This window comes from Rhopalosiphum padi, chromosome 4, assembly GCF_020882245.1.
Source record: "Rhopalosiphum padi isolate XX-2018 chromosome 4, ASM2088224v1, whole genome shotgun sequence".
Classification (NCBI taxonomy): domain Eukaryota; kingdom Metazoa; phylum Arthropoda; class Insecta; order Hemiptera; family Aphididae; genus Rhopalosiphum; species Rhopalosiphum padi.
In genome coordinates, this window is record NC_083600.1 from 45,615,195 (window position 1) to 45,629,109 (window position 13,915).

General features: G+C 25.6%; 1 protein-coding gene across 1 annotated transcript in view; it reads right to left on the bottom strand.

Moving 5' to 3' along the window:
- The window catches only part of LOC132929609 (head-specific guanylate cyclase), a 237,184-nt gene that overhangs the window by 172,120 nt on the left and 51,149 nt on the right, over positions 1-13,915 (bottom strand). The window contains exon 3 of the mRNA XM_060995082.1: positions 13,352-13,422. Coding sequence (XP_060851065.1) covers positions 13,352-13,422 — 71 coding nt within the window. The remainder of the gene's footprint in view (positions 1-13,351; positions 13,423-13,915) is intronic.

The following is a 13,915-nucleotide window of genomic DNA, read 5'->3' on the forward strand; positions in this document are numbered from 1 at the left end:
TTGATTTTAATATTTTCATTTTTTTATCCAATGAGTTAAATGATGATTATAATTTATTGTGAAAATTAAAGTTTAAATAATTGCATTTCTTCCTAATTTTTTTATATGAAGAAATGCAAATATATGTATATATAATAATAATTATTAGGAATTTTATTTACGAACTATTTTAAGTTTTCAATTTTTTAAATTATATTCTAATGCAGGTACTATTACATATGGGTTAAACGTGAGATTATTTTCCTATTAGCCGTAAAAATGTCAGGAATTTTAGATAATTTTCATTCTCTGTGATAGCCAGAAACAATTATTTGAAATAGCCATTCTTTTAAAATTAATATAAAAATTGTATGCAATACAAAAATTACTTTTCATCGATTGATGTACGATTTATGTTTTTGGGGAAAAAATAAAAACTAAAAATCAATTACATCTCAGTCTGTATTGTAATTACAAGTCAATCAGTCAATGTTCGTCAACAATCTTAAAATTGTATCCATATATATTACCGTGATATTTCTTTTACATAAAATAACGTATAATAATATACTTTTTACCTAATTATTCAACCGGATATTTATGAAACCTTTTTATTCCATTCATAGAAACTAGAAAAACTGAAAACGGATATATTATGTCAAAGCACAATCACTGGTATCGTGTAGTTATCAGCAAATGTAAAAAACAACAGTTTGCTCTAGGGAAACAATAATGCGACAGTGTATTTTTATAAATAATAAAAGACGCTGAAAACTATAAATGAAATTATAATACATAAATGTATATAATATAATGTATAATGTATATAACACTTATATACGTATATAATATATATATAAATGTAAAACATTATAATAAACTCTGAAGCATTTGACCCATTTATGTTAGTTATATTTGTTTAATTTTTTTGTCTACTCTACAGATTTCAAAAAACAGGAAGTCATTTTGATGATCAACACAGTTTGGTGAGTGTAACAATTTATTACGGATATTGATTGAGCTTTAATTCTTAGAATTACAGAATACTTTTCGAAATACAAATTTTTATACAACCATGCAGGATTCTAAATAATGCATTTGTATTCCCTATCGTTTGATCTATTTTTAGTTTTTTTTTGACATTTTAATGAGATTATTCTAATTTTAAATTATTTGCAGTGAATTTTAAGTTAAATCCAGACATTTTTTCGTTTATGATTTATGTGTAATTTTGATAATAAATTCTTAATAACATTTTAAAACTATTTACTCGACAAAATATTTATATTTATTTTAACAAAATATGAATAAACTTTTTCAAAAAAATAGAATTGTACTGTTAATTTTGCTGTATGAAAGTGGTACCTATAATATTATATAGGCACATAGTATAATATAAAAAAAAATATTCAATTTAGGTATAAAATAAAATTCATTACAATTATTATTAATTAATTAGAAAAAATAGATATAATTTATATTAGAATTCTTATTGCTTTTAAATTTTATTGCAGAAATGTAAGTAATTTGTTTAGGTCATATACTATCGAGACCTAGTAATATAATTGAACCATTCAATAATAATTGCCAGTATAAAATAGTTTCATAAATAAAAATTATTTGAAAATTTGCTCAGAATACCTCAAAACTTTATCTTTTTTTTTAAAAAAAAAAGGTATTACGCTTTTAAGGTATTTATGTGGTAATTTAATCGTTGATATAACAATATTAACGGGTCACCGAGTTATCAGGCTAATAGTGTCAGAGTTAAGATCTAATAACAAATTATTTGATTTCCAATACATTTCTAAACCGTAACTATTATACGAATTTATCATAAATATTAAAGATTGTATCAAAAACGAATGTTTATTATGATTATTTGCCACTTTTCGTTCATAATATGGTTTTTTCTCTATTTTACAATTATTCAACATATATCTTTTATATTAAATCGTTGTATTATAATTAAAAGTTTTCAATTTTTTTTAGCTTTATATGATTATACTACCTAATAACAATAAAAAAATTGCTTATAAAAACCTAAAATCTTGTTTACGATAATATTGAAAACTAGATAGATTGATAAATAAAAAATACTTTTAATATAATTGAGTTTAGTTTCAGTCCTAAAAGAAAAGATAAGGAAGCAAATGGTACATTAAATATAAAAGCATTCTATTAAAGAAAAGGTCACCTGCGTTTTTTTATAGGATTTTTCAATTTTATTCTTGTATTATCGAACGAAAATTTCAAAATGTTTAAAATAACGACATGACTTATTGTTCAAAAATTTTTTTTTTTTTTTTAGTTTTGATGTATCTTGTATGAACTTAATTAAAGTTACTATTTTTTTTATTATACTTAAAAATGATTTTAATATTATATACATATATATATATATAGTTATAAAATAGAGTTCAATATTAATGATCGAGGGACGTTACAATATAATTGTTATACAAGTAGGTATCCCTACAATAGTTTAACATAATTATGTATTTTTATTAAATATTGTGTAGCCACTGAGTTTAAGAGTACTTGCCTATTTATAGATTTATTAAAAATTATTATCAACAATTTATTTCAGTTTCTAGATAATAAAATATTAAAACATTTTCTAGGTCAACCTCTTGCTTAATATATTATCTAATTTAATTTAATTACCAATAGGTGTATTACCTAATAGGGTACGAAACATAAATTATATATTTTGAGATTAAATATATTTGATAATGTAATAAAAGGATATTATTAAAATATGCACAGATACAATTTTTTTTTAATTCGACAATTATTAGTAAAAATATAAAATTTACAAAATAACTCGTGTTTAAATTTAAAATATTATGTGGAGGAAACCGGACGTTTTGTTTTTAATGGAAAACTTCGAATCAATATAAAATTAACTGCCTTGTCAAAATCCTTGAAAGTAATAAGAATAATTAAACATAATATGTTGGTTGAATACGTTACCTTGTGACTTGTGCGTGACATGCATATGTGTATATGTGAGTATGAGCGTATTTTTATATAAGATAGGATATACCTTTCAGTGTAATGGTTATTGGGTGATTTTATTATTGCTTTTCTCTAGTATAGAATTTTTTTTTTTTATTATTAAACCTTGCATAATATCTTTATTCTAGCATCGGTGATGTTGATAAATAAACTTCCTTTTCAGCATTTCCTAACTCCGAGATAAAAACCCGAGCAAAGATCACACAAACACACATCACATATCCTTAAATGTACGTGCACTGTCTTACATACTCGAATACATGGTCTGCGATTAATCTTAAATGCGTCAATTCCAAAAATCCCATACCCGATCAGAAATACTCGAATCTAATACTTATCGTAGGTCCCGTCACGCAAAGTTATTGTTTCTCTACCGGATAGTTGTTGTAATTGTTTTTAGTATTGCATTTCAGTTTGATTACTCGCTCGTTCCACATCCAAAGCGAATAGTTTTGAAAAATAAAACACCGTTTTGAAATTCCGGTAATTCGTTTGATTCCATTGTTATACATATTATATTATTTCGCAACGCCTTTTAATATATTTACGGACACGAATATTGTCCCAGTGGAGTGTATACTATATACAACGTGCGCACAATCATTAAAGTGAGTACATCCCCACGGCGGACAACTTGGAAAACCGAACAGAAAGAAAAAATAATGAAACACAAAATCTCCTCGTCGCTGTACATGTCGTTTGTGAAACACAATCATTTGATTGAAAATATAATATTATACCATAACATTATACCAATTTAGTTCGAAACTTTTAAAAACATTGGAATATAATTTTAAACGATATAAAATAACATTAGTCAATAAATACCACTACAAATAACAATTATTACCTAAGATCATATCATCTTGCAAGTTATTCAAACGGCAATTAGTGAAAAGCAGAAGGCATAATTAAATAGTATTAAACGATTTAAATTTATTTATTTAATTGATATTGGAATACTTTAGATTTTACATTAAATTATTATTCTAATTAATCTCCTTGAATATAAATCAATTCAATACCTACATACCAATTAACTGTTTGTCGATTGATGTATTTGTATACAAATTATCAATTGATTATATTGTGTTATCTACTTTAACTTATCCTTGCTGGAAGGACCAAGTACTAACAAGGCGTATGTTGATCACTTTTACTTCATCACATAAATCTATGCATCGACCAGTATAACTGTAGTTGGGATGTCTAGGGAAATACTGATGGGCTATGGGGTTATGTGACTGTGTATATAATATGTATGTATTTTTGTTTGTTTATGTGTACCTACTTAAGAATAATACAAAATGGCAACAGTGTTTGGTTTGTACAATATAATAATGATAACAGTAATTTCAACTGTATATGGGCAAATAGTAAAAAAAAAAATGGAAAATAATATAAAAGAGTGAATGGCCCTCTTGTTCAACAGAATAAAACGAACTTAAGTACACAGTTCAATAATACAAAGGCACTCTCAACTTAGCCAAATATAACAATAAATATACAATATCAATAATGATCGTAACACATTAAAAACTAAATAATAATTGAAGCTTTAGGTACTTACAGTATGATAATTGATGGTGTGCAGATCTAAATATATATATATTTAAATTTAAATATAATTGACTATTGGTTTAAGATTTGAAACAATGTAATATAACTAACAATGGCTACGATGAACGAGCCATAACAATAAAATCCTATAATATATCAGTAAAATGATACGTGATGGTGATAAGCTAAGTGTAAATAATATATACCATACAATTTTTATATGATCATACACAGTTGTTGTGTTTCCATATTTACAATTTTCTAAATTAATGCTCAATATCTATAATGTAATAATTAAATTACATTATTATTAAATAAAAGCTTGAAAAATATGGATATATATACATATATATAAATATTTTTTATTATTAATTAAGCACCTTACAATTTTTTTACTACAAAGTACTTGGTATATCTTACCCTTTATTTTTGTATCAAACTATTAAACTTATCTTAAAATAACTACCGATTTTAGTATAAAAACAACTGTATAAATAATTTTTAATTTTAAAATGTTAAAAGGAAAAATGTAAAAAGTACAAAATAAAATTATTGTTTTGATTAAAAGTTGTGCATTTTTTATGTGTAAACAAAATTATATATCTTGTAATACGTTTCAAAAGAGAAAAAAATCTTTATAAGTTTTTGCACAACTTACTATCAAAAGCAGCAATTGCAATGCATCCATCAATAATAATATTATTATATTTCAGTACCTAATATTGGTTTAGAGAACACCACCTCTCCAAGGAAAACCATAAACAATAGTATACAAATCACCTAAATTATAATATCATATTTAATGCATTATTAATAAATTATCGTTCCTCTCTACGCGTATGATGGGTATTATTTATAAACCAAAAGACGATGCATGAAATATATGAAACAAATGCATACAGATCAAACGTACAAAATATTGTGATAGTATATGTGTTGAACTCGAGTGTTAAAGCGAGTCGAAAACCTCAATAATTTCTTATTATGTTTGCAAAGATAAAATGTTTCGCAGAAAATATCATGGCGATTTTTTGTTTATTTATTAGCTTTCATAACATTTCAAGACTTCAAGTGAGTACATCTATCAAACGTATTTAACACAAAGTTTGTGTAACAGAATGATGAAAATTTTTACTAATCGTAAATATTAGTCATTTTTAAAAAAAAAAAACCAAAAACGTTTATTATTGAGTATCTTCCACAAGTTTCACTTCTCTATTCGTAAAATCATCATTAAATATTTATAATAATAATTCAATATTAAATAAGTTTTATACATTCATGTTCAAATAAATACGAGTAGTTTGTTACAGAATAAAAAACTGAAAATATGTTTTCGTTTAAAAAACTTAGAAATGCGTGCAATGTCACGAAAGAAAAAAAATCAGACATGTGTAAAACATTGTATTATATTTACATCATAATATTATATTGTAATAAGAAATAAATAGGTACAACAATAATTGTCAGAGAAAATAACACGACAGTCGAAAAATTATTTACCCGACACAATATAAAAATATTGTCAATAGAGCGTATGGCCTGTCAATAGAACTTGAAATGTATATTAAACAGCCAACAATTTTCATGAAATCACACCTCCACAAGAATAATATTTCATAGAATATTCATACAGATATTATCATACGGGTATAATAAATATTCCTATATATCCTTGCACGTACGGCTGTTGTTTTTTTTACACCCCACTTGGTCGTCTATCCGTTTTAATGTACTTTTCTTCTCTTTTCTCTCATTTTATAATTTAGTACGTTTCATTCCAGTATACATCCGTATGTTCAACGTACAATGATTTATTGTTTCGCGGAATTTGTGTATATTTTATTTTTCATTTTGTATTTTCCAAATAGTTAAGCTTCTAAATGTATGTATCCAGTTGACAATTTATTTGTATTATATTATCGTGTGTAGGTACTTTAAAATATTTGAATACTCGTTATTTAAATCTCGTCATAATAATATTATTATATTAACTGATTGTATATACTATAGGTATAGTATATAATAAATTAAATATATTATTTATTGTCTAAATGTATTATCAAAAAATATATCACCAACTGTGTCCTCATAAATCGATAAAATTATAAAATACTATCGGAAAATTTGAATGTCCAATGCGCTTGTTGTCAACTTACTTCGTTGAGTTCGTTATTTTACGATTTCTTGCAAATCGTGTATTTTAGATTAATAATTCGTATTTTATAGAGAGGAAAAACTTGTGCTGAAATAGCTGTATTATCCGTTAACACACATTACATTTACGTTATCACTTTATGTAGATCAAAGGACTTGTAACGGTCGTAAAAATTTTAAGGTTAATACTCAAGTTAACGAGGTTAGGTTATAATTAGGTTATAGAAAATTTAATGAGATAAAAGAAGAGATTTTGTATATTATCGGCCTAGATATTTAAGTTGAGTCACTTGACTTGTTATACTAGAATGGGCTTTAACGTTGAAAAACGTTTGAGATTTATCTTTGAAAATAATTTCAAGGAGATTAGGTTGGTTATAAAATTATGATTTTTTTAAGTTTGCTTGTTATCACGTTTTTTGTGACCTAAAGAGCGTTAAAAAATGTCATGACACCATCTATATAAATGGTACTTAAGATGATATAATTTAATTTTTGAAATGTCTTTATAGCTTTCTAGAAAATTGCAAAAACCAACCAATACCCCGCAGCCTTATGGGAAATCCGTTGTAAGACTCGGGATTCGGCCATGACATAGGTTCGATCCCACCGGGAAGAGTAACTTGTTGCATTTTGATACAACTTTTTATCAATTCAACACACATTTGTAGCACTGTTGTACTGATTTTTTTTTAAATAATTTACAAAATATCTTTACAATGTTTTTGTTTTATATACAGTAATTTATCATACTTTTGGTAGCTATTTAAAAATAAATCAAAAAATATATTTTAATTATTTGAGTTTTTTGTCCAACATGTTATTACAATCTTTTAAATAAAACACAGAATTAAACTAAATTTAGTTAAGAAAAATAATTATTCGTATCACCCGACATCTAGTATGTTTTTAATACTTTAACAACAATTGTGAACTCATTAGAAATTATAGTATACATTAAACTTGGTAAGTATATTTACACTCTATGACTAAAGAAAAAAACATTTTTTTTTCCATAAATACAAATATCACTTCTATGATTTTATAAAAAATGTATTTTTTATAACATATCATTCATACCGTATGCAATTTTACATTATTAAAAAAAAAAATGTGAGTTTCTTGATAATATATTATTTGAAAAACATTAACATATTAAATACAGCTGGTAAAAAGGTTATAAGGTGTATGCCAATATTTTATATATATTTTAATTAATTCTATATATCTTTAAGTGGAATGAAATAAAATAATTGAGTTGAGCTTGAATTTTTAAATCTAGATGTTTCCGTATAATATATGCACTTATATTCCACAATATTTCCATATTTATTTTTAACGGAGAACAAAATATAATTTTTGATAAGGCAAAAAGTATTTTTTTGTTTTTAGTGACGGTAAAGAACATTACAATAAAGCTTCAAACTCATACTATACAATTAAAATAATTTGTTTTAAATATTGTTTCCTAAAGCTATAGAAAAAAGTAGGTACTTACTATTTTATTTATAGTTAGTAATAAATGTATTCTATATGCGCTGTGAATATTATTTTTAAATTTCAACTAGTTAAATTATGAGTTTGGTAGTATATACATGTAATATGTACACATTTAAATATACAATTCAAGGGTGGATTAAAGATTTAAATTTATAAAATAATATAAAATATTTTTTAGTACGAAATGAATCCAAAAAATACTATGTTCTACAATTTTTTTTTTTTAAATAATTAATTTGCTTGATTTAAATTTTAGTGATTGTTTTTTAAATCTATTATCGGATTTACAGTAAATTGATTTGTGTAACTTTTCATACAATAATATAGTTGTTTCATAATAAGTACTCAACTCTTGATATGAATCTCAAAAGTTTAGAAAATTTAATTTATAAATAACATTGGAATAGTATGTTAAGATGCTACGATTAGATAATATTACAACACATTTTTTTCTCTTAAACTCATTGTCATCAAGTCACATTTTAATAACGTAATTCTTTGACATAAATAAATTTTACTCAAAATAAATAACTTTGAATATCTTCATTTAAATAATCTAAATGAACATTTTAAACTATACAAAAATAATAATTATTCACTAAAAATGTGTCAACCTACAGTTTGTGCAACGCGATAAATGCGTTACAATATTATTTTATTTAAGTTTAAGATGAATACTGCAGGTAACGAAGAATAAATACATTTTTAATATCAATTTAAAATCTATTTCATAAAGGTCTCTTCGTGGATGAATTAATATGCTATGTTCCGCAAATGTTTAGTTATTCAAAGCGATGGGATAATGGAATCTACATTACTTCAAACAGGTAAATCGTCGTGGGACACCCTCGAGTTTAGGTACCTAAGTATACGTACAAACACGAATTCGAATTCTATTAATTTTGGATTAGTTGACAATTTGAAACGGAAAGAATATTGTTAGATAACAAATTTGAACAGTTTTACGTCCAAACATAAAAACGTATATACATTTTTAAAACGGTTTCCCTAAAACATCATCAGTTATGTTATTGGAAGGCGATATTTGTGAATTGGTGATACGTTATAGTCGTTATAGGTACTATTACGATATTAATAATTATTGTTTTTTAAATTTTGTGAACAAACACATTCATAGTTTTATATTTCATTGGCTATCAATACCTATGATAATCGGAAAACAATTTTTATGTATTATCATAATGAAAATGGTTTTGTTTTTTAAGTTTTTAAAATACAGTAAATTAATTTCAAGTATCGGTAAAATATAAGATAAACTATTTAATTTTGTATGTTGTGTTTATGTGTGTGTTTTGACACAATTGCTTTTTATTTTAAATCCTCGCTCGATTTAGGATAATAAAACAATAATATTATAAATTAAAAGTAAAATACATATTATATTCAGAAATATAAATTAAATATAATGGCAAGTATTTATTATGAGCCCTAAAGGTAAGTATCTAAATTATATTATGGGAAATGCGTGTAGAGATGTACTAAAGGTAAATAATTTAAAATTGAATTAAGAGGTGTAATGTGTGGTGGTATACAAGATGTCATCAAATTTCAGTCCACTATTTTGCTCATTTATATTTTAAAAACATATAAATAATATTTAGGTACAATGTTCGATGACGATATGAGTATAGCAACAAACATTTGATTCTGGAGTTCAAAATTTAAAAAAAGGTGTTTTGAAAAAAAATAGGCTTAATTATTTGTTTCTGTCAAAAAATATCAGATTATAAAATTGTTAAATAATTGCATCAACTCAATAATACATCCTGTATACTATAAAACAAAGTTGAGTACCAATTTATACTGCACTAAATAATTCCGAACAAATATGTGCTCATTCTACGGTATCTCTCAGGAACGATAATACTATATTATGAAATAACCAGCTATAGGCGTGTTTTATATCGGTGACAATGAGAGTAGTTATAAAATATATCTAGATCAAAATAAATGGAAAAAAATATTGTAAGAGTTTATGGTAACAACTCGACTAACGGTTTTTTCGGTAGAATTTAGGAACGATTTTATATCGTTTATCGTATTTTTTTTTTATGATTATTTCTCCGTCATCACCGTTTCGCTGTTTTCTAAATGATGTGCACCCTAATGAATCTACCGTAAAGTTTTGTTGACACAGTTCAACAGTGGCGGCATATACACCCACGGCGATGGTGGCTGTTTATAACTGTGTAATTAACCCAAACGTTTAGCGGTTTTAGTAGCGACGGTGGCGGGTGATCGTGATAAGTGGAGAGATAGATAGATAGAGAGAAAGAGAGAGAGAGAGAGAGAAATATAAAAAGAAGAGAAACAGAGAGTCATACGGAAAAGAGAGAAGAGACGTAGGCAGTGGTGAGAGTGAGTGAGTGAGTGAGATAAAAAGAGACGAAGAGAGAGAGACTGATAGACAGACAGACAGAGAAAGAGAGGTCTAATTGAAGGGCTCAATAACACGACCACGTAATTAAGTGAGTGCGCTCGAGTTTTTCCCGGACAAACAAAACGTTTTTACTGCTGCACCACCGATAATACCTATCCACCGTTTTAACGGTCCACCCGCACGCTCTTTCACCAGCTCTTGACGAATTTGAGGAGTGAGGAAGACTCGCAAGGATTGAACGGCAGAGATTGTTTTTTTAGTTTTTAATCGTTAACTATACATTTTTCTCACCATTTACACAGTTGCATTATATCTTACACTTTTCTGCTCGATGGTTATAAACTATAATATAGGCATTTACGTAAAGACAATAACATTGCAATATTCACTTATATCTATGTATTTTTATTGTCTAGGCAGATAATAAACAATAATATGATATGATGTAGCTAATCAAAAATAGAGTTTTTTAAAGTATTAATATTCAATCAATTGATTCTCACGATCAATTGTTTTTTTTTTTTCAATTTTTCGTGATATAAAAAAAATCATTATATAATGTGTCAATTTACTATAATGTTACGCGTTATGATTTTATGAAAAGATATTCTTTAGTCTTACAAAATATGAGCTTATATGACGAATAGTTTCACTTAAATTCAATAGCGTACATCTGGTATAAAGTAAAAAAAAAAATGAAAACTGATGGTACTTGGCAGACGGTGTGTAGAGATTCGCTTTACGGACGTTTTTCCATTATAAACCTATAGGGGCATGACAAATATCCGTGTGGTGGCTCCTCCCTGTCCTTCCATAAATGATGCCTCTGTTTGAAATACAATTTATACAACGTATTTCTTTTTTACTTTACTGTTACATCCATTTGCTTCGAGGTTATACTGTTTTGTGTACAACGATACTGTTAAACAAGTATGACTAAGCAAAACTTCGTACCCGAATAAATTGTGTAAAAATCTTAATGTGTTTAGAATGAGCTTTTGGTTTGTCATTATTGTTATGGGGAAACGAACAATTTTTCCTAGATTTGAAACAAAATTGTTTACAATATCAAACATGATTTATGCTACAGGCCTAAATCATATTTATATTTGTGATTTAAAACCGACTACGATGTAGTATATTTTTTAGATTCTGAGAAAATCAATTGATGTGTAAGTAGTTCTATAACCATATATTTTATTTTATTTATATAGGTAAATTAATTTATCATTTTACCATATTCTAATAAACAATATATCCAATGCTAGTATGTACTTAATCTTCTATAATTATAAAATAATTATAATTATACTAGTTTATATTTCTATAAATATATATTTTATCAGGTAAAACTATAAATTATTAATTATTGTTTTGATATTTTATATATAAAAAAAAAAAATTCATAATAATAATAATATTTTTATAGACATTGTAATTTATCTAATATTAATAATTTTATCAATCTCATCAGAATATAAATAATGGTTATGGTAATAAATGATTTTATATTTCACAAAAATAAATTATATTACAAAAAAAAATGTTGTATATACGGTAAGTTTATACTATATTATTTATGTTATTCGTGAGAAAATACCATATATTTTAAAAATCAAACTGTATAAAAACAAAAAAACATTTATTTTTATCATATTATAATACAATTATTATAAGGCAATTTAATTTTCAAAAAATTAAATAGCTTTGAAGTTAGTACATTATCGTGCATTTACTAATTTTAAAATTCTGTTTCAATACCTAATTTAATTTTCTGTTATAATATACAATCAAATTATTAACATACATATTGATGTCATATGGCCTACTTGTAACATTTAAAATTATAATCCAATTGTATTAAACTGAGACAGTACCTATGTTGGTATTGATGAAACTTTTAATATTTAAATTTGATCGATTTATCGATATAACACCAGACAAGTATAAATTAAAATATAATACATTTATTATAGTTTTGACTACCCATAGTAAGTATTAAAGGCAATAAAAACCTTAAATAATATTCGGACAAGTGGATAGTGATGTAAAATATTCATGTTTAAGAGTTATTTTGATAATAATATTTTTTGTATGGTTAGTCTCGAAAAGCTGAAATGTATATTGAGTCAACCTGCTAGAAGTGAATTTAATTCAATTTACATATCATTATACGTAGTTGTACACTTGTGCCTTATCCAATTCCAAATACCAAATAAGGAAATTGTCGTGGCGCTGATATTGCACTATATGTATATTATTATACACAGTTCAGTAAGATTAGTTATATTCGTAAATTAAACGGCTTTTTTCGATACATGGCCAATACTGTGACTACAGTTTAAAGGACGTCAAATTATTAAATAAACACCGTTGTTTACAAATCCAACAAAATCATGAACATACGCCTAAAGTCTGTCATAAGCATTAAGCATAGAACGAGTGTATACCTAAGTGGTCACTCGACGCGCATACGGATAAAAGCCACGCGGAATATCGATTGGCACAAATAAAAACCTAACTGTTTTGTTATGTTGTTAACTGTTATGTTTTTGTTATTGTTATTATTTGTGTTGCACCACTATAATTTAATATAATAATATAATAAAATATTCAGGGATGTATCACATTCCACACAATATAAAATCCGGTATTCCATTAAAATAATTTGTGTTACTTTCAAAACCAAATAAAATCATATGCTACAAAATTGTTTAATAGATAGGTACTCACAGTATTTTACTATACGCCGGACATTCGGTTTGTTCGACTATGGACTTGAAAGCCGAATAAATCACATCGTTCTGAAACAAATAACGATAAAAATTATTATTGAATAACAAAAATTAATTGTAAGTTCACTCGAATAAAATAACATAGAACTACTGTGGTAAAACACTAAAACAAAAATGAAAAAAAACAGTGATGAAACGGTGACAACAACGAGGTAGCTATGCCGGTAAACCTCGGTGGGTCACAATTTATTTAATTAATCCGTTGAAAGCGGTTTCTCTAATAGCACTCCATTTAGCTTTTAAATGGATCCGTAGGGGTACAAAAATTAAATAACGGTTATGTCTATGACAGATTATTATTTTTTTTTTCATTATTAATATCCCGTTATTCCGATAAACGGAGTATACTCATCAAATATGATCGATATACGTTAATTTAATATGAAATCACTGTAAATATATATAATAAATATATATTAATCAAATCATGAAAAATTAATCGAAACTAAAAAACATATTATACGTATATGTATTGACTGCATTATTTTTGTGTATGTATTTT